Below are 22338 nucleotides of genomic sequence, written 5' to 3' on the forward strand. Positions count from 1 at the left end.
TAGGAGTACACGTGTATTCATAGTACAATTTGAATGGCATCGTGCACGGAGGCCTTAAGAAGGCGTTTCGTCAGGAAACGCTAGCGTCCTGGAAGTAGGCAGACTTTACTCTTTTTTTCGCGTTCCTCGACTTTTTTCATCTCCGGCTGTCTGAAAGGGTTACGAGTAGCAGGGAGAGAGAGAGAGAGAGAGAGAGAGAGAGAAAAGAAAGTGGAGGGAGAAGACGAAGGCAAGGGAGGATTGCTCGAGATAAAGAAGGAGGGAACGATAGTTGTTAAGACGTGTGGGAAACTGGTCTACGGTATGCAAATGGACCGACCGATGGAACGAGGAACGATAGAAAGGTGCAGGGGTACTTGATGTAAAAAAAAAAAAGGACGCTAACCTTCAGGTTGGCATTGTGCTCGCTCTTTACAATGGACCAGTGGCACCGATCTTATGTAAATCTGTCGCTCCGATCAAAGACGTGCCAGTTCCCTTCTTCCTCCTCGCCATCTGATCTTCTGATGTATTCCATCGATTCGGTGTACTGTCGCTGGACTTCTCGACTTAGTTTTTCTTTGCCCTCCTCTCCCCCCCCCCCTCCCCCCCTCTTCCCTACCGCTTCAGGGGTGAGACGAGTGTAATTGGTCTTCGCGAGCTTTTCACTTGGTCCTCACTCAAGAACTCATCTTAATAACAACCGGTGCTCGAACTCTCGAGGTTTATTTTTAAGACTGGTACAATGCTCAGAGAAGAGATGTGATTAACGAACGTGAATAGTTTCACGAGGACCTCCGATTTATTAAAATGAACATTGCGGCGGATCACAATATATATATCTTAGAGAGGAGAAGAAGGGTGATGCATACAATTTTATTAATGCTCAAAGAGTTTCTTCCTCTTGATAGGCCAATCTGATGTCGACCTCTCCCAGACGTTGGCGAAGTTCATCGAGAACACCCAGCTGGATCTGATCGACGTCCTCTGCCGGGCAGTAATCGTCTTCGCTGGACCTGTAAAAGAATATTGGTCACTTGATTCGTATTTGTAGGCTACTTCATTAATTAGTGGGTGTATCCAAAGGTTTGCGAGTTTTTAAAACATGTAAGAAGTCAATTTTTGAATTTATTATTATTCTTTCTTGTCAGAGCATGTGAACTAGTGACGTGTGATTTATGAATTTTTCACTTTGAAATATTAGCTTGAGTCAAATTAAGTAAATTAAAATTTAAGTAAAAGTTAAATTTTCAACATGTTGTAAGGTACGCGAGATGTAGTTTGAAAGCCCATTTTATCGTGAACGTTTTCATACATTAATATCCGTATTTGTTTAATTTTTCGTGTGTTTATAGCTATTCAAACGAAGTACGTTACAGCAAATAATCGTGAATTATTTAAGATATAAATTTTGTGATACGGATTGATATCCTTAGAATATTAATAGAATTATAGAAACTTTAACACACATATTATATATGGTACATCCTTAATATCTAAAGTATTAGTAAATTGTTTAGTTTTCTAATATTCTAAGAGTATTTTATTTAAAACGATGAATGATAACTTTATTTTCATATTGGAAGAAAAAAGTAAGAAACCAATACCTACTTATAAATAAAGAAGAGCAATTGGTAACAGAACGTAGATATTACAAATAAAAGTAACTCAATGGCGAGTACTAACAGAAGTAAGCAATAACAGAATATTTGGCGATGTCTACCGTGAGAAAACGGAAAGAGGTAGTTTCTTTTCGCTTTCGTAACGCGCGCTATAACTTTCCGTTCCTGTTTAATCGCTGTCTGGCAAACTGCAAAAGAACCTCGGTGCCGTCCAGAGGCGACATCCGGCGTCGTTTCCGCGTCTTCCCCGGAAGCCGGGGGAGAAAGGGAGGTGGAGGTGCCGATGGTGGAGAGCAAGGGGTCTTGGAGAGTTCCAAGTGGGCCGAGTAGGATGAAATCGATTTTTTTTCTGCCACTGCCGGAAGTCCAAATACCGTTTCCCTAATTTTATCACGAGATGGCGCCAAATCAACCATTCGCAGCTGATTTTATTATTTTCAATCACGCCCTTATAGTATAATTTCGACATTAGACATTTTTACTTAAGAAAGTTTGAATCTTTCATACTCCGTTTTCGTCTGGAAGCGATTAATCTTGCGAAAAATATTTTAAAAGTATTAATATACTACTGAAATGATATTTAATAGAATATTATGTTTGTCACATTCTAGTTTGCTATTACTTCTGTAACACAGTATACTTTCGTCTGTTGTCATAAAGAGTACTTGAATTGATAAGATAGTGGTATAAATAATAATAATGTTTTCGTTCGTTTGGTAACAGGAAAACAAATTTGAAAAAGAATCAGTATACCCGTAGGTATTAAAGCCGCGTAAAGTGTAACAAGCTACGCCGTGTCATGCTCGAAGAAGTGGTTAAATCCGACAAATAGGGTTCAGCGGCATCCGTCCAAAGACGAATCCTCCCAGACGTCTCGTTTGACGCGATGATCTCATTAGCGTCGTTGCGTCTCCTGCGTGTGTTTCATAAATTACCATTTCCCATGCCGCGGCTTGTTTATTACTAGAATCCAGCGAAATTGAGAAACGGATTACAGCGTCTCGCCTTAATCATCCGGCCAATTAGCCCGTGGGAACGGATATAAAGGAATAATTAGCATCTGTCACGGGACATCGAAGGCAGAGACATCTAACAACGAGCGCCGAAAGGTCGGGGGTTTGATTTTGTTCACCCCTTGCGCGGCCACCCCTTACCTACACGGAGGGTGGGGCTTGATGGTAGTCAAATGTCCATGAACCCACCCCTTGCCCAGCCCCGACCATGCCACCCCTCGCGATCCTCCCTTTTTCTCTATTTCAAACCCTCCCAGCATCTTCTTCCGCGCCATCTGCGAGCCCGCCGTTCTATTGCATCTCTCTCTCTCTATATATATGTATGTATACCCACCACGTCGACGGAGGCGGACAGCGTTGGAATTCAATTTGCCGCGCTTTCGAAACATTTCGCGGCTGCACTTTTATCGCCGGCTATTTTCGTTCCCCTCTTCCATTTCGCGATAGATAACTTGGTTTATTTTCAAAGATACCGCGACTGATTTTTTGGTCAGTTTGTCAGGTTTGTTCAAACGTTCTGGGGCTGCGTGCTTTATTGATGATTGATCGGCGGGTGGTATTAAATTAGAGAGATTTTCGTAATGGGCGCAGTAAAAATTTGAAAGCTTCGAAACGATATCGTTTACCGTGTTCAATTTATTTCTGTTGAGACGTGTGTATGTACGTTTCTGTTGTTCATTCGACGTATATGTTTTGAATATTTTCTACTGTTAGTTGCCTTTTTTTTATCAAAAAGATAAAAGGTAATAAAAGGTGGACTGTTTATGGTGAGCGAAAATTACAAAAGTTGTTTAGAGCATTTGACCCTGTTACCTTGCAATTGTAACAATCGTTGGAGCAGCAGGCAGAGCTGCCAGAAACGATCTAAATGTTCCAGTGACCAAACGATCGAGATCATTAGGCTTGGTGACATGATCCGGCAAATCAGTATCGTCTCTGGTACACCCTGCATCGTGAATTGTTTTCCAATCAATTTCCGATTGTTTGTAAGCGCTGATCAGCTCGCGATAGATCAATTCTACGGCTTCGTATCTGAAACACAAAAGAAGTTACACTTGTATTATTATTAAGCGCATGATATGAGTCGTTTATTTTGAAAGTGACTTAAGTTATCTATTTATGTTTAAATCAAGATATCTAAGAGTTCGCGTTTTAACGATGTTACGTGTTAAAAATATGCGTATAGGATACGCTTCTTAAGTGTACCTAAGAGAATTCGCTATTATTATTATTTACAACTCCTATTAAAAAAATAGTAATTATTAAGTGTGCACTTTCATCTTCAGAATGATCGTCCACACAAAGTTCATTCGATATAATTTAAAATGGTTCAAATCCAGAGGAAACAAAATTCAATTTAGTTTATACTTCATTAAAACACTTGAAAAATACGATTTATGCGATTCAGGAAATCTTTTGACTATATAAATTACATAACAATCTATTGCTCATCTATAGACTAGGTATACAGGAGAGATTTAAAGAAATCACGGCGCTTTAGTGGTCCATAGCGTAGTATGCCCATCATGTCCTGGCATAATTTACAGTTTGCTTGAAAATTAAAAGCCAACGTGAAAATGTAAATAATAAGATAGCTAGCTTGATCTTTCTCAAAAATGGACTTGGGTCAGTTTCAGAATAAACGGCTCATATATGTATAAAAATTCGGGATGTACAAAAATGGGAAGGTTGTAAGAGAAAACACAATAAATTAAATATTTGCAACAGTTGTAAATAAATTCAAATTTCATTTATGTTACCTCAGAGCTAGAAAAGAATAAAGTTTTAATACTATGGCGAATAAAATTTCTTTCCGAATATTCCAAGATAAATATTCGACACGGTTTAAGAAGGAGAAAAGAAGGAAGGACTATGGCAACGCGGAAAGTAAAATTAAGATTCAACGAGTTCGGAAGAGCGTAAAAATTCGATCGTCCGATTCTATGTCGGACGTGGCGTAAGAGCGAGTCATAAATTTGATTAACGCGTTGTAAATAAGAAAAGCGGAAGGGAAAGGAAAAGAGTGGAGAGGGAAAGATCGAGCAATGGAAAGTTTATAATGCACAAACGATAACACGTGGTTGCAAAAGTTGAGGCATTTCCCGAAGGCACGCGACAAAAGTTAACACGACTACGAAGACCAGTTCCGAGTGGTCGTAATTTGTACTCCGCTTCCCTCTAACTCCTCTTCCGGCATCTCTTTTTCTCTAACTCTTTTATATGTACTTAACTGCTATCTTCGCGCTACCCAAGCTCACCCTTATCTGATCATAAGTTTCTTTCGTTTTCTGCAGCTGCAATTCGTCCTGCGGGTTGCGGACTACACGATTCCCGTTATCAACGCTACCAAGATTTCATTCGAAGATCGCGGCTATCTATGCCAGTGAATTACGATTTACTCGCAAAATTGTATCGTTGCCGTGTTGCTGATTGACATTTCAAAGCAATGTGGTCGTAAAAAGTGGTCGACATTCCTGTCACGCGAGCACCTAAAATATTAACAAGGTTAGGAGTTATTCTTCAGGTTCGAAGGAAGTCTAAATCACCTATTATTTATTTGCAATATGATGGGAAGGTTGTTGAAAACTTTAATGAAATTAATAGATCATGGAGTCGGAACTCGTTCACTTCAAACTATTACCATTTCATAGCAGACGCACGAAATGTAAAAATTCAAAGTATATTTTTTAGCCAAAGATAGATATTATTGTTGCATGTGAAAAGAAACCGTGAAAAATATTAATTAACACTTGTAAAAAACGATAAAGTTACGACATCAGACTGACGGCTCATAATTTTTCCGTCTCTGTGTACTGTTCTCATCTTAAACACTAATTGATCAATCTCAACGTAAAACGGAACACTTATTTCGATAAGTGAAGAAAATTCGAAAAATGAATTACGAGAAAGTATTTAGAGTAACCATTAAAGTGGCTAAAGTGGCGCTAACATCCGAATAAGTTAATGAGTGAAGAATAATAACCGAATTTCGATATGTGTATTGTTGAAGTAATGAACGAAAGGATAAAAGAACGATGTAAGTAATTTGGATTTAGACTTAAGTGTCATGTCTGCGTGACATGAAATTTTCGAACACCCTCCCTTTTTTTGCACGCTATAATTAGAATTTCGCTTACTTGTAAGAGAAAATATGATAATCGATTACAGTGTTTCAGTCTGTATCTGACCAGTCCTCGAAGTAGCTTCTAATGAATCAAATTAAAAAAATCTGGACAGAATTTCCGATATCGTGTACACCTACTGGTTTATTCGATATGGATCTCGGTGTAATGGACATTCGAAAGTTCCAGGAATAAAGAGAGGGAAAGAGAGGAAGCGGACAGAGGGCGGTCGGAGAAGTCCGATAAAATCAGTCCCACGAAATTTCGGGCCGGTGCCCGGCTAGCAGATCAAACGTGAAACAATTACGGTGCAGGGACGATCGACAAGACGTACATAATTGGGGTTGGAAGTCTTTCCACGGAGGGACCAGCTGCGTGTCTAGAAGCGGCGCGCCCGTTTGCTAATCCGCTAACTGTTCAGAGGAGAATACCATCGCTGGCTCTCACCCACTTTTTCCTCGCTGAATATTAATTATTCTCTCGGGTGGTACACCTGCCCTCACCCCCGGGGCCGGACAAGACCCATACACGCCTGCGTCCATGTATCACGGCTCATGATTCTCACCGCAGATTATCCTAACAGTTGTGTAACGAACTCAGTAACGATCGGCCCCTCGAGTCTACGAAACCGGTACTACGTACGGTCCCGCGTACTCTACGATTGGTTCTCCTGAAGGTTTGCTGGATATTTTGTGGGACGCGTTCGTCGTTCCTCCATTTTCGGACGCACTGAATGTTTTTTTAACCCTTTGCACTCCGCGCACTTTTTAGCAAGAGGTTTCAGCTACTCTGGAACATTTTGATCATGACCATCAGCTACTCCGAAAGTGTTTACAATGTTGCGACCGCGCAATTGAGGAAGCTCAAAGACCCTGCCGTGTCATTAAAGAAAGCTTGTATACATTTGAAAGCTATGTTTTATTAACACAATTACGATGTAAAGAATATAACAATACATAAAAATAACAATTATCTTTTAAAATTCTTCATAGTATGATACCGTGAAAAGCAATCCCCAAGATGCATTCGTGGCTTGCCAGGACAAGTATCACAATATTCACTGGTTTCATGCCTTTCACCTTTCTTCTGCCTGTTAGAGCAAACGACACAATCTGTTTTTTTGCCCTTCCGCATTACGTGAAGCTTCCCGTTTAGCCTTATCTCAACAGATGCAGATGCAGAAGATGAAGCTCTCGATCTTTCTTGTCGAAATTCGTTAACTAGTTGATCTACTAGCAGTTTCACATATTTCAAATGTGTCAATGGTTTCTCATTTCGATTTTTTTTTACAGTCTTATATATAATATATGTATTGATCACACAGACTTCCATGCCCCAAAAAAACATTTTCCTCCACCTCCCTCAGTGATTTTCTCAAAAAACAATACGTGGCTGCGTATTGATCGGCTCGATCAACGCCGCCCATGGAAGCTGTATAGCTTACAATTGCATTAGGTTTCCTAATGTTTATCTCCTTCCCTCCTCGCAGAATTCATCTTGCCGTCATCATTCCAGCATCATTCCACGTGCTCAAAAGGGAAACGACTCTTTTGTCTTTCCAGGCTAAAAACATGGCTTCCCCATCTTTTCTAATAAAGGTTTCCTGCTGTGAAAATTTTTTTTCGGTAGCTTTGGAATACCTTTTCTATTTGTTTTTATAGTTCCAGTTAAGTGGCGCATCATTTTTATTAATTCCTCTGCCAAAGGTATTCTGGTATAATACCTGTCCGTAAACATATGACATCCCTCTGCCTCGGGAATTTTATTTAGGAGTTTCTGATACAAATGTAGCGGAATCCTTGTCGTAACCGGTAGATCCGGACGAACAAGACGTTCCGACGTGAGACTTCCCTTTAAACTGCACTATCGATTCGTCCAAACAGATATTGTGCATAGTTATTCGTTTGTCTTATTATATCATCAATAAGATCATCCGTGAAAAAAAGCTTGAAAAATTGGATCGGTTCAGGAGAACCGTACGATAAATCAGACTTAGGCTCAATAGCGGTGGTCTGGTCGCTTTTCAAATTTCATTTTTTTGTGTTTTACGCTGACAGACAAAAATACGATTGAAAGAAACGAAGCAAGCTCGGTCGCCAGACCGATGACACTTATCGTTAGCGCGTGCCGAAACATCTTCCTACCCGTATAAAGATACAATGTTGCCTGTAGATGCTGGCGTGCCGTGTCGCCGTAGCGACGACAACGGAGTGCAAAGGGTTAATGACTAAGCGATAAAAATATAGAACATAAACGAAATTAGGGTAAAATTTCAATTATCTAAACCAGTGTTCGGAGTTCTTAGATAAACAAAATAAAAATTTATTTCAATTTTTCAAGGTCATACCTATGAAAGAAATGTTTTTCAATTTTCATTAAAAAAAAGCAGACCGGAGATTCGTTTGGTTGTTTTCTACGTCGACTGTTACAGAAATTTTCGCGCGGACATTTAATGATCGTTTGCGAAACACAGGTTAGGAAATTGTGATCTAAACGAATCATTGTTTGAGTAGTCAAATATTTCGAAAAATTAAGTGGATCCGTCTTCGTACGCGAGAAGGCAGAAATTTTACTTTTAAGCATGATAAATAGTAATATTCTTCTTAGATGCGTTGCTCCTTCATTACGAAATAATATGCTGCTCAAGCGGTATCACTGTGCAGCGTTCAACGGTTAAATTATTCTTTTACTGTAAAAACACTTTGAACAGTCATTAAATAAATCATCGAACACTGTATCAAACAATACAAAACGGCTCGATTGCGCTGCGATTGTCACGTTGGACCAGATACAATCGTTCTCACGCGTCTCGCGGCAAACGGAAGGGTTCCATCATCAGCGATGCGCTCTCTTCGTCTGCCATTTTTTTTTTCCTGCATTTATCTCGGAAAGCAGATGTCACGGTAGAGAATCTCTAGAACGCTTTTACGCTTCTAGTTCCTATCTCTATGATTCATATTTTTCGACACGCAACCGGTTCTGTTATTCCTCGTCGCTGGGTTCTTTTTTTTCTCCTTAACGCGGTTCGCAGCGACGAAACGCCGCGGTTCGTTCGGAGCGACAGAAGCGCACCGAACGAATCCAGTCGAAGAGAGAGAGAGAGAGAGAGAGAGAGAGAGAGAGAGAGAGAGAGAGAGAGAGAGAGAGAGAGAGAGAGAGAGAGGACGGGGATGAGGTGACGAGGAAGATGATGAGGATAACGAGGAAGGAAGGGAGATACGAAGCTGGTCCACGCTGCTGCAACGTCGAATGAGTTAACGGACAATGGCGGTCCGAGTTAAAAAAAATAAAGGAAGGAGGGATGGAAGGCGAGGGGTGGGGGCCCTCATTACGATGGGGCGCCCCCGGTGTATTTGTCGATAAGGGGGCCTATATGCAAATGGCCGTCCCTCGGCCAGGCGATGACGGAAGAAAAAGTTTCCCTCTCTGTTTCGCCCGTTCACTCTGTTTCCCTCGGCGCACGAATAATGCCCTCTCCGACGGTATACCAAAGTAGAAAAAAAGGGAAGGGGGGTATAATGTATCGTAATCAGATGATCAATTATTAAGAGCGCGGCAAAAAAACAACGAGGGTTGACATACGACTGACAGGAGCGGAGCGTATCCGGATACACAAGGGGATCTTCGAGCTTTTTTTATCAATCTCTCTCTCTCTCTCTCTCTCTCTCTCTCTCTCTCTCGTTTTTCTCTTTCATATGGTTCGACGAACGTCGCTCGGTACTCAATCGATACTCTGAACAATATCACCATATTCTATGTATCTACTCTTGAGATGAAAAGTGGTATCTGCAGTTTCTAACGACGATCCGAAACTTTTCTTAAATGATGGCTGAAAGTTACATTTTTTTAGGGTAAAACAGTTTGGTTTCATATATTATCGTCAAATTTTTAAGCGAAAGAATGTCAGAGAAAAAATTTAGTGGAAGTATTCGAGAAGAAATAATTTCTTTTGGAATTTTACTCGTACAATATCGGGTGTGAGAGATTGCAGCAACAATGTTACGTTTGGAGGAACAATATATCATTCGGATAGCGACACTTTCAGAGCACGTTAGATGAAGGATAAAATAATAAATTATTCCAGATTATGGTATAGTATTGGCAATTAATTGCGTAAAAAACCGTTACCTAATTTAATTAATATATTTCAGTCCAATTACAAATAAAATGATCAAAGGATGAAATCTCTTAGAGTATCACATGCGAATATTCAGCCTGCAAGAATAACAGAGCATTTAATTATAAAAAATAATCCATTTCCCAACTGATCTAGAGAATAGCACATCTTTATTTCTTTTTCTTCTAAATACGGTCTAAAATACGGTCTAAAATAATGGATGGATCTTTTTTATCTTCCGGTTTGGGAATATTCAACGCGATACGAAATCGTGCCCACGAGCAAACATCGTTCACAAGACGAACCCGTCCAGAGCATTGTTTAGAAATCCTGTATAATAAATGTATCGCTTTCTTCGGTTGGTTTCTCCGTTGAATAACTAAGCAACCTTATCTCGGGCATGTGCGTCGGATATGTTAGGACAATACACCCGATATCGAGTTACCAATTTTTAATGAATATGGATCTAACCGCGATCATGCGTGTGATCGAACGTAAAAGCTCGTCGTGGAGCTTATTTAAAATGCGTACACGTTGCGTGCAACACTTTGCTTTGCAATTGTAATGCGTCTGCGCGGAAATAAGTCGTCGTATAATGAGCGAATAATTTACAATTTCGATTGAAATCTCGCAGAGGCCATTTGAATAAATGGTGCCAATAAAAAATGTGTAACTGAGTAAGATTTATTAAGAAATTGTTCATTTTAATTCGACTCTTGGGGATATCTTATTTTATTTAAATATTTAGTTATTTAAATATTTAGTTATTTAATTATTTAAAGCAATATCGTTGAAGCACTTGTATGAATGTGCGTGCAATTAGCTCGATCAGTACTTGGGTTTTAGGTCAGCAATATGATTCCTAATATACGATCATTCTCGAATTAATCTATGAATTGTAGTTCTCCTTCTAGTAGATTATTCCCCTACAAATTTTTTCTATAATCATTATCCTTATTATACTAACCACAGTGATTCCCACGGAATACGAGGCAATCATCGTAATTCTAAACGCGTGAAACCATAGGATTCCCCTCGGATCATGGTCTAGAACAAACTGCTCTATAATTTGATATTAGCAATCTAAACACCTTCTATTTAAAACGGTGCATCGTTCCAAATTATAATGATGTTTCTCCCTATGAAACTGATGCCTTTTTTCTATATAAAAAAATTTACATAACATAAGAATATTTCGAATTTTAAGGACTGTAATCGTGCTGATAAAATATACGTGTTAAATATTTATCTTCGATATAAATTTCATAAAAATCGGTTTGTGGGTGTTCGATGTGTTTCCCTACTAAATTGCTTGCAATCATTGCAATTACATTTCTGTTGAGAATAATTTCTCCGCTCCTGCTTCGTATTACTTAAACTGTATGGACATCGCCACTCATCCAATTATAGAAGTATCCTTTTTCATTCCGATATACAGTGCGAATCGAATGAATGTTCGTATCGATTGTTAAAATTGAAAAGATCAACGATGCGTGTCTGATATCGCAGATGTACCTGACTGGTGGCACGTGGCTCTGAAACCAGGACAATTTGCAGCAGCATGCTCTCGCAGGTAGCACGATCGTATTTGGGGTTGTGGCAGGTATACGACTGTATATCGAAGCGATTCTGAGGGGTGGCTCCTCCAATCAACAGATCAATAGATTCATCCCCATCGAACTATCGACACTATCGTCGATATACGGTGCATTCAGCTGCACTCGCAGGTGGGACACGCAGGTTGCGCTTTGACGGGCCGTGCCTCAGACAGATCATTCACGTAAGAATCGAGACAAGTCCCCAAAGTTCTTTAACTTTTTGTTGTACGTTAAATTTTCCCCGGCGACGACGTGAATTAATGTGAAATAGCGAGTAAAACGCAATTAAACGTATTACAAAGTTATTTTACTAATATCATAATATTTGAAATAAAAAGAACCTTGGACAGATGTTCCCATTCACTTGGTCTAAAGGGTAATTAGAAAAAAACTCGGGAGTTTGTACCCAGCGCCGTTCGACGTTTAAATCTTGGGACGGAGTTCGTGCGGCGACCCTTTCCGCGCGAGATTAATTAATTAAGGATCGACTTGGCGTCGCGTCGTTGACGGCTGAGAATGCGTGTCGTTGAAAATCGTTGCGGAAATGATCCTCCAGGCACGATACCGGAAAAAGAGGGACGAAAGAGGGTGAGCGCAGAATAGGAAGGCTGGTTTTAACCACTGCGTGTCCCGCTGAGCGAAAATTTGCATACGCAGTCCAGGACTTAATTAGGTTACGCCTAGAGAACGGGTTGAAGTTCACACAGTTCATTAGAAATTCCGAAAGATCCTTTCTTCCTTGTTTTTTTTCCCCGCCGTTTCTCGACACCCCGGTTCCTTTGCCTATTCGCAACGATAATTGAATGCCGAACTATCCGACGGCAAAAAAAGATTTATTCCCGTCTTCGTTGATGTTTCCTTTCATCGTTTAAATAGGCCGTAACTAGGAGTTTATTTGCATAAATCTCGCTCGGGGAAAATGGAACAACCCTTCTTCTCCAGCGTTCATTGATAACCTCAAGAAGAAGGTTAATAATGCGGAGCGAAAACAGAACGCGAAATCGATCGATGCCGCTTTATGGAAATGTAATTAACCCATCGTAGTTGAGTAATAAATTGACTTTTATACTTACTTACGTTTCCACGCGATCGTATAATAGTCTTTGAGATACCGGTTCGTATATAATTATTTACTGGACACTTGATAGTGATTGTCGCGTGATTAGTGAACATTTTATTTGTTCGAAAATTTGAACGCTTCGTAGGACGGGTAATCACGAATAGCGTAGAAACAATAAGTTGTTCGATGTTGTAATCACGGCCGGTATTAACTGCGTCCACTTGCTCGCACATAATAAACGTTTGCTTCGCTAAGAGACGTTTTATTTTCTAAATTGGTGTGAGGGATGGTTTTAAGAACTTCACGCGGGACAATTTCACCGTAACGGAATTTCTGAACGATAAACGGAACGAGATATCGGTTAATCGTGAGATTTCAGCCGGGTGGTGTAACGTAATTTCTCCGTGAAATTTACATGACTGCCAGGCGAGAATATTTAACGAGAAAAGAAACACAAGTAACACGATACGATGCGATACGATGCGATGCGCGTCCGCGGCGCACGTCGTCGCCTATTATTGCAGGGAATTTCCATAAAACCGGCCCCTACTAATTATACATTTTATGCGGCGTAACAACCGTGCAAGGGTGCCCGTCTTCGGGATAGAAGAGACGAACAACGTGATCCTGGCGTGCCTTAAATCAGGGCCCTATGTAAATGATATCCCGCGCGGTCTGGGATCGCGTCAGCTGTCTTAACCTATTCCAGGACACGAGCTCGCACGATACAAGCTGGATCATCCGTCGTTCGACCGGACGAGAGGAAGCCCCGCGGAAGACATTCCGTATTGGCTGGACATTTGAATTCATACGAGGAGACCACAGGGGAGAAGTATGAGAACTCATATTCGCACGTTTTCAGAGGAGACCGGTTTTACCCAACTCTTCTACGGTCTTCAAAATTAGTTCGACCATAATTAATCTCTTGTCCCTTCGTGTAAGTTTTCCAATTTACCGAGAAATCAGGTATTAATATATTTCTGACTAGATTGAAATGCAGTTGTATGTAATAATTGTCAATACTTTCTATAATTCGTATCGAAGAAAAGAACCTCCACAGGGAAAATAGAATGCGACTGGATTGTCAAATTTCTGTCTCTATTTTATTCGTCAATAAATGCATCTTATAAATTTTGAGAACAGTTTCAATCATTTTTAACTAAAATCACGCATATTTAAATTAAACAAACACGTACAGTTATGTATGCACACAGTAAGAATAGAGTTAGACAACATTTTTTAGAATTTTTAATTAATTTTTAATCAAGCACGTGTTTGTTGTCGGACAAGGATGGCCCCGCGCGCGTTATTAAAATGTCGGAAACGCGCATACGCAGTAATGATCAATTACTCCTTCGATTCATCGCGATCTCTCAAAGGGAATGTGTTTTTGAAAAGTTTTTGTAACATCAGAGAAAGGATACAATCTATAAAAACAGCATGAATGTAAAAAAATTGTATTCACAAAGTACACTTATCTGTCCGTTAACTATCGCAGCGAGCGTATAAAGGAGAGAAGCGTTTTGCATAATGGCAGACTTACAAAGCAGAGTATTTACGATGAAAGTCGCGTACAGGTGAAGCGATTCAGGGAACACGCTACGCCGACGTGTGTCGTTAACTTAATAATTGACCATAGCTGCTCGCCTCGTCCGCGGAAAGCTCTCTCTGTAACTCCCGCCCCGAAAAGAGAAAGGACGAGAAGAAAAAGAAAAACAGAGGCCAGCGTCACTACTAAACGATGGTTAAGCGTTTTAGGAACTTACGTTTTTCTTCAGAGGCGGTTACGGCGGGATATTTAGCATGCTAAGGGAACCACCCGCGGGGCGGCTGGCTCAGTCGAGTATTCATTTAAAAACGAGTTCGAGGATGCAGCTTTTGAGCCGGTGCATAAAAAGGTAAAAGAGAAAACTAAGTTTATTGGTTGAGTTCAATCGATGAGACGTTACTAAGCGTTCATCCATGGCGTGGTCTGATATTGGACATGTTTTTTCGAGTGAAGAATGAAGCTCAGGGTGTAGCGACAACGAGTTATCAGAAAGGCTAATCATCATATGGGTTCCTCCTGGGAGAAAAATGAGAGGAACACGGTAATCGTCAACGTAGTAATATTTCTCTTACACTGGTTATAGAATTAAATGTCTATGCATCAGCATCTGCCGATCTCAAAGTATCATGACTGTATTATATAGTTTTAACAAGCCAGTATAGTTTTCTTTTGTTTCTCACGAGAATAACGATGGCCGCAGCCCTTTACGGCTCCTTTCTCGAGCACCAAAGAAGAGCGCTGCGGCTAACTATCGGACCACCCCCGTAGTTTGGACTTTTGATTATGTGTTTAAATGGAAAGTTTAGTGGTGGAAATATATATCGATAGGAATGGAAGAAAAAGTTGGTAGAAAATATAAGGGAAAAGTAGAGAATAAAACTAGTGGAATGCAGTTTGCTTTGTTTAGCAGTAGAGGATAGTATATTTTTCATACAAAATTTCAAACATATCGTAACAGAGTTAATCGATTTTAGACGAATAATCCCTTCGATTTCTCTTGGTCTGGACACGATCCACCTACGCCCGAAAGTCTGGAATAATAAAGGTAAAATGGTTCGCAGAACGTGGTGTCGTGACTAACTGAGAAAAAAAAAGGAGGTTTAGGGAAGGAAGTTCGACGCTCCACCTCTTTCGTTCAGTTGCGACCATCCTCGATTGAGGATAATTGCATTAATTTATTCCTGATCCGCCGCAGAAATTTCAGATCCTTCGGACTAATTACGTTATTAAACGACCCCGCGCCTCCCACTTCCGCAGGATTACGTCTCTCGATAAAATTCCTCGAGGAGAGCAAAGAGCGACCACCTCGCCTACTTCGTTCCCTTTCTTCCTTCCTTTCCTTCCGTTCTTTGGCCCGCAACCGGCCGCGCTCCTTCTTCGCCACTGTTAAATTGCAATTTGTACGAATCACGGCCGCAGAAATGCACGCCCGGGACGGGTAGAGACTCGGGAGAATAGGAAGTGAAGAGTTCTTAAAAAATTATTACCACCGACCCCCGATGGTATTCAACCGCGATCGATTGGGACGAGTGACAAAGGGAAAGTTCGTTAAGTCGATATCCCAAGTGCAAATTGCCGATCCTGCTCGTAATTAAGACACCGAGCCTGTTCGACAGTTTTACTCGAGTGGATTCGATACGAACGCTACGAGCCGGAAATACGATGGATTCATTTTTCTTCAACCTTTAATCTCCGTATAATTGGATATATATATATATATATATATATATATATATATATATATATATATATATATATAAATTGTTCATATATATATTCAAATTTTTCACTCAAATAAAATAAAAACATCGATAGTCCACTCTTATATATATGAGTTAGTTAAACATGGTAGACGCCATGTATATATATACAAATTGGTAAGGAATATACGTAACATATAGAATTAGACTAATAATAGTCGAATCTTTATTTAGGTGTTCTATTTTTTTAGGCAAAGGATCAAAAATGCATTATTTTTACATTTTATGGTTATAAGAGAGCATACAATAGGAGCCGTCTAAAATACTTTATGGCATGCATATCCGCAAGTGTTCTCCATCACCTCGTCTTTGGATTTTGATCCGAATACGATGTTGTAAAGGTGACGATAGATCACTGAATGGCGACGTGATCTCGCACGAATTAACGGGCCCGCATATGAAGAACGCTGCTCACGTAGACGACCATATGAGTCACGGAGAAAAGAAGAGAAATAACGAGAATGCGGAGGAAGGGGATGTAGTATAATTCTTACGGAGGGGCGCGTCTTCCGTTCTTTTTTCGTCTACGGGTCTAGATTCTCAGGCACGACCGTGTGGAGATATGTAAATGCAATATCAGGGGTTCAGGAACGTAGCCGATTTTTGGATGCGCCCAATTCTTTATATCCTGAATTTTTAACATTTTTAATTCCGTTCGTAACGCGGTATTCTTTACGCATATTATTTTCATATCGTTTAGTAGAATCAGAAGAATGAACTAAGATTGTTATATGTATGTACTTAATTCACAATTAATAATGAATAAACGTGAAAATCAAAAAGGAAATAATATAAACTGACATTTCAACCTCTGCAGAACAATTTATTCACTTTTCTTGGTATTATGCGAAGTATACATTATGTTACTGAAATTGCTATGTCAAATATTTCTTTTCTTCATATTTATTTGGAATAGTTTTCTCTAGGGGTCTAGGTTTATCATGGGATGTGTCATTTATGGTGGTTATGCTTGACAGTTTCAAAGCCGCAATAATAGGCATCCATAGAAAATAGTGTGTCTAATACTGGGATCGTGAATAAATTTAAGAAACATATTATATTTGCATACTCTAATATTTTTTTAACTAGGTGTGTTATGTTTTATTTGTGAATAACATTAATAACATTATAACGTGAATAACAATAATAACATTAAGAACACTTGAAATTATTGAAATCAAATAATAAATTAATTAAAGAATTTCTTTTATTTCATCTAATACGTTTACGACTTTTATCCTACATTTATCCTACGCGAGAGTTTAATCGATCATCAATGCGTACCGTCGTCAAATCACGCCGCCTCGAACGATACTAAGAAGAACGCGACGCTGGGCAGGAGGAAGGAATCCGCATGGCAGATGCGCCCTCTGAATCACGTCCCTGGCAAAGAAGGAGCCCTCAAGGTGGCCGTGCAAAGGGTCCATTACGCGAACCGGCCCCCGGAACAAGAAAAAACGACACATTGTCGTGCGATGTATGCGCAAAGGGTCGCGCCGTGGGACTAGAACAAAGGGGCGCGATAAAAACTGAACGTGAATCCAAGGACCCGACCGTCCGGGAATATAGACGAGGAAGAGGAAGAGGAGGAGGAGGAGGAGGAGGAGGAGGAGGAGGCGGAAGGGGGTGTGTAGCAGCCGGGGGCCAGTGAGGGCCCTTGACGCTCTCAAACTTGCTCCAATACTTTCAGTCATCCGCGCGTATTCGTGCCGCGTTTCCGTTCGTTTCTTCGCTTCTCCCTTTTATCTTTGACGGCGGTGTTCGTACAGGCGATCCACGCGCGATCACGCGTCGCGATAACAATTTCTAACGATCGTTGCGCCACCGCTGGCTCCGGTGTTCTTGCTTTTCATTCGACTCGCGGATCGCGGCTCGCGAGACTCGTGCTATCAGATTCTAGAAAGAATTGTTTCAAATGCAAACGGACGTGAAGAGAGTCGAGAGTTCGAGGCGAACTTGTACGTAGCACGTAGATCGGTATTCATTCAGAATTCTCCACGTTTTACAGAGAATCAGAAGTGGACGATAGAAGAATTAAGAATCGAAGATAGAACTCGGAGAAATGCACATGAATTGGAATAATATGAAACAAGTTGATGACGTGATTATCTTTGTACATTTATCTTTTTGGTTTAATGAGAATATATCCTAATCATAACTGAAAATGTGAATGGTATATGCGAAGAATACGAAGTGTATGGAGGTTTTGTCGTCAAGTCGCAGGAACCAGCGTTGACAAAAGGCTTTTTGCGCGTCTTCGGGGCTCCACGTGGTCCAGAGTACAAGGTCTAGGACCGGAAAGGAATCAAGATTCGTGGGATCGTGAGAATCGAGAACCGGAATGATTTTACCCCCTCTAGTAGATTTGCATGCGTGTTTGCTCGAATCGTGGTTCCACCTTAAACCTAGAGCGACCAGTTTTCGAGCGACTCGCGTTCGGTAAACCAGTCCTCTGTTAATAGTCGCGAGATTGAGCAATCATATGTTTTATGAAAGTGTAGCATTATTTTTGCCACAACGTAAAACTGCTCGAGAAGTTTGTCGATATATTTTTGATGTGCAGAATAGAGGAAGTGCAACGGTTAAGTCGAATTACGAAACGACACGTTGCGTCACTCACGCTGGTTGTCGTAATTCAGAAGCATTGGACGCATTCGTCGTTTAACGGGGGTGTTTCATAAAGATGGCCGCTGGTGCGTCGATGGCCGTGTCATGGGGATGTGGAGCATTGGGGCACTTCGGAGTCTCCATTCTTGTTTGTAGGGCACGAACTAGTGGAGGGTGGTCAAACGTTTCGGGAAGTTTGTATCCTTAAATGGAGAGCATTTTGACACGTTGTTCTCGAGCGCGCGCTATTGAAGTACCATACATCGTTCGATTGAAGAAAAGTGCCGTCAATCGTCACATCAAAACATTTATAAATGTTTCTAACTATGTACGATTATTGTACGATTACTGATGTACGATACTGTTTATTAGTACGATACAAGGAGCGTTTCCAGGAACGTGTAAAGACAACGTCGTTATTAAATACGTGGGTTATGACGGCGAACGGCGAGTCTACCTGGTTAGCCGGGCTTTTATCCCTCGCGATATAGGGAGCACGTCTCCCTCCCCCCCCCCTCTCTCTCTCTCTCTCTCTCTCTCTCTCTCTCTCTCTCTCTCTCGGGAAAAAAAGGATGAAGAAGAAGAAAGACAGAGGTAAAGAGAGAAGGCATGGCCGCGTATGGATTTGCTTGGGGCCGTTTCAAGGGTGAGGTTAGACCAGGATGGTTTGAAAATGATGAAAAAGCTTCTTGCGTCACTGTCAGCCTCTGTCACCCATCTCATTCCCCCTCTCCTTTCCTCGTCACCTACAGAAGAACCTGCACCCTCGCCCCCATCCATCTTAATATTATTATTTCATTCCGCGAGCCGGTTTTTTAGAGCCTTTTTCTCTCCCCCTCTGTCTCACACCGCTTCTTTTTATCGTTTTCTCTTCCTATCCGTTCTTTTACACTTTCCTCCCTTTTTTTCCCCGTTCTAATCGTACGAGTACGAGTTCAACCTCGGTTCCCTTCACGGTGAAAACCACCTACCGCCCTTTACTCACTGCGGGAACCGATCCACCCCCGCCAGGGGACACCCTCCACCTTTCGGAGCACCATCACTTACGGATCAATAGAGTATGGAAGATAAACGCATCTAGAGGGTATCCAGAGGGGATGTCGGTTGAAGGTGGAGGGAAAAAGAGGAAACGCAAATGGTATCCAGGTTGCCGCTCTGTCTCTTGTCAACAAGGTATGGGAATCGTGTTGTTTTTGACTGTTGTTGCATTGACGTCGTTAGCAACTTTGGGGTTCGCCGATTTTGTGATTTACTACAGTTAAGCTTCGTTCTATGATAGCGCGGCGTGTACGCTGTGAAAAAGATTTCGTTTTCTATGCTATTTTGAAACACCACATTTGGAGTTTTATATGCCTTTTAATTGTTCACCTGCCCAGTTAGATTATCTTATATGCTTTATCGGACTCCACATGGAAATATTTCGTATACTTGAACATAAGTATTTCTTCTTTTTGTATTTTCGATTACCTTCTCGTACACCTTCTTCGGATTCCTCCTCGTAAATATTCACGTAACTACAGCAGTTTTCCGCGTTCTCGTTAAAAAGTATCGATGTTCCGAGGGCATAGCAGGAGAGCACCAATCCTCGTATCAAGATGAGCGACCGAAAATGTATATTCGGGGCGAATCTCGCGGCGCTATCGCGAATATCCTCGCATAGAAACGAAGGGGGACTTTATTCAACGTCATTTCTTTTATCGATGAACAGGGATGGAGTCTGAATTCTCTCCTCGAAGAAGGAAATCGTTAGGAGAGCGACATGCAAATTCGTTGGAAAGTTTCACCCACCTCTGGCTCTCTAGCACCCTCTGAACAAGGAAAGCGGGGCAAGGGTAGGCAGAACCCTCGGAGAAAAAACGGAGACACACGGCTGCGACGAGGACGAGGAACTAGAACCAGATAAAGAGAAGACCGGCCGCGAATGTTTTCTGTTCCTGGCTGCTGGCGATTTATGCGTCCGAAATCGAATCGCCTCTGGAAATGAAACGTCGCGAAGAACGACGAGTGGGGCGGCTGACGTTGCTTCTACGTGAGAAGGAATTTGTGTCTTTCGAAAAATCTCTGATACAAAATATGATACGGCTCGTTGAAATATTTTTGTGGATAAACTTCTCGTTGCAAGTGTCTTTCTTTGGTATTTTAAGTGTAGATCATAGAATCAAGCAGAATGAAGTAAATGTTAGGAAACTTTGGTTTCTTCCCTGAATTTTAATTCATTTTCATTCGTGAACTTTGATGCTTGTTCGTGTCACTAGAAACAACGTTCAAAGGGTTCGTTTCATTTATTCTGTACTATATCATCTTCCTCAATGTAAATTACACATAAACTAATTGTGTGTATGTTTGGAGCTAGAATTTTCTTTCTAAATAACAAAAATTTTGTTTAGAGATTAATAATAAAAGAGAAAAAAAATGTACATTTGCAAAATTTCAACATAAACCCATGCAAGATTGCCTTTTAATAATTCATTCCCGTTGTTTGCATAAGCCGTTTTCATATTGTCGTGCGTTATATCTCCCCTTGTCTTTTGTACGATTGGTATCTTGAAGCCTGCACAAAGTTCACTTAGTCGGATGTTCCGCTAGCATCGCAGATGCTAAAGATCAAAGAAGCAAGTTCTCTTTGTCTTCCACTGACTGTTACTTTTGAGAGAAGAGAATATTAAAATCTGAGGAATGAAATTTTAAGCACGTCTTCGAATATTCATTCGCATATCAAGATGCACGCATTTTCATGATATTCTCGGTTCGTTGTCACACGAGTGTTACGCTATCTTATTTATTTATCATTTTGCTGTTACGTACAGTCGGTCTACCACTTTACTAACTTTCGAATTACTGATCGAGTTGTTGATAACGAGAATTAATTTCAATATTTTATATTACCTTAGAAATCCATAATTAATCAGAATTTCAATTTTATTTTATTTAATCTCTTCATCAGAATTTTTGTCATCTGGAAATAAAATTCTAGTTATATTATATACGTATAAATCTTGAATTTTTTTAGTTAACTATGAAACCAGGGATTGGATAACAGAAATAATTAGAATCACTCTGAAAATAAAGAACAGAACAGTGAAAGCTCCTCCGAATTGTGTTCGGAGGTGGATTATAGATAACAAATTCACGCGGTGTTCAATTATTTTGTTATCTGCCTTTGCATAAATTCCATGCAATGCAAGATAACGTAGTTTCAGTTTGCGGGCGTAAATGCTGGATCTCACTACTCGTTTTTCAAGCTTCGTGAATTTTTATCGCGTCGCGACGCCCCGTTTCGCGCCATACACCATATTCACCCGGTCACCCGATAGATTTTTGGTCAACCAAAAATCTGTACAATAAAGATTAATAGTCAGCGTTGACTAGCTTTTTTTTCTATAAAAATTGATTGTTTTTAACGATGTGAAATCGTTGATGTGGTGTAAAGTAAAGGAAAAGCATTAAGATAGTGCAAGCACGATGGTGGATCACCAGGGAAGTTCTTAATTTGTTTTACGCACTTTGCGTACTTTTTCATTTCCATTTATGTATGATATTCTTGTCTTTGTTGCTGCATACGAACAATTAATATTAAAAAAAATGTAATTATTGTTTCATCGCCGTTTATAAACAACTCACTGTCGTTGTTGCGAAACAGAATTTTCTTTCGCGTTTACTATTGTAATTACTGCGATCATGGCGCATTCTTTGATTGTTTGCTGTTTAAACCTTCCTCTTTACCGGTGAATGTAGTTAAATTTCGAGAAAAGGCCAAAAAATGGAGATCTAATTTCTAATCTCTCGATAGAGAAATATCCTTAAGCAAGATAGGACTCGTGGACAGAAAGGAAACTGGATAAAACTAAAAACGTTGGGAACGGTGGGTTTCGGATCACCGCAGCCGTCTACCGACCTCTATTCTTCCTCTC

The 22338-nt window shown here is 40.5% G+C and overlaps 1 protein-coding gene across 1 annotated transcript in view; it reads right to left on the reverse strand.

Moving 5' to 3' along the window:
- Positions 1-854: 854 nt before the first annotated feature.
- The window catches only part of Mesr6 (misexpression suppressor of ras 6), a 906227-nt gene continuing 884743 nt past the window's right edge, over positions 855-22338 (reverse strand). Inside the window, exons 7-8 of the mRNA XM_076894572.1 lie at positions 3428-3646; positions 855-995 (exon numbers count right to left, since the gene is read on the reverse strand). Coding sequence (XP_076750687.1) covers positions 866-995; positions 3428-3646 — 349 coding nt within the window. The 3' untranslated portion in view covers positions 855-865. The remainder of the gene's footprint in view (positions 996-3427; positions 3647-22338) is intronic.

Source organism: Xylocopa sonorina, chromosome 4 (genome assembly GCF_050948175.1).
Source record: "Xylocopa sonorina isolate GNS202 chromosome 4, iyXylSono1_principal, whole genome shotgun sequence".
Taxonomy (NCBI): domain Eukaryota; kingdom Metazoa; phylum Arthropoda; class Insecta; order Hymenoptera; family Apidae; genus Xylocopa; species Xylocopa sonorina.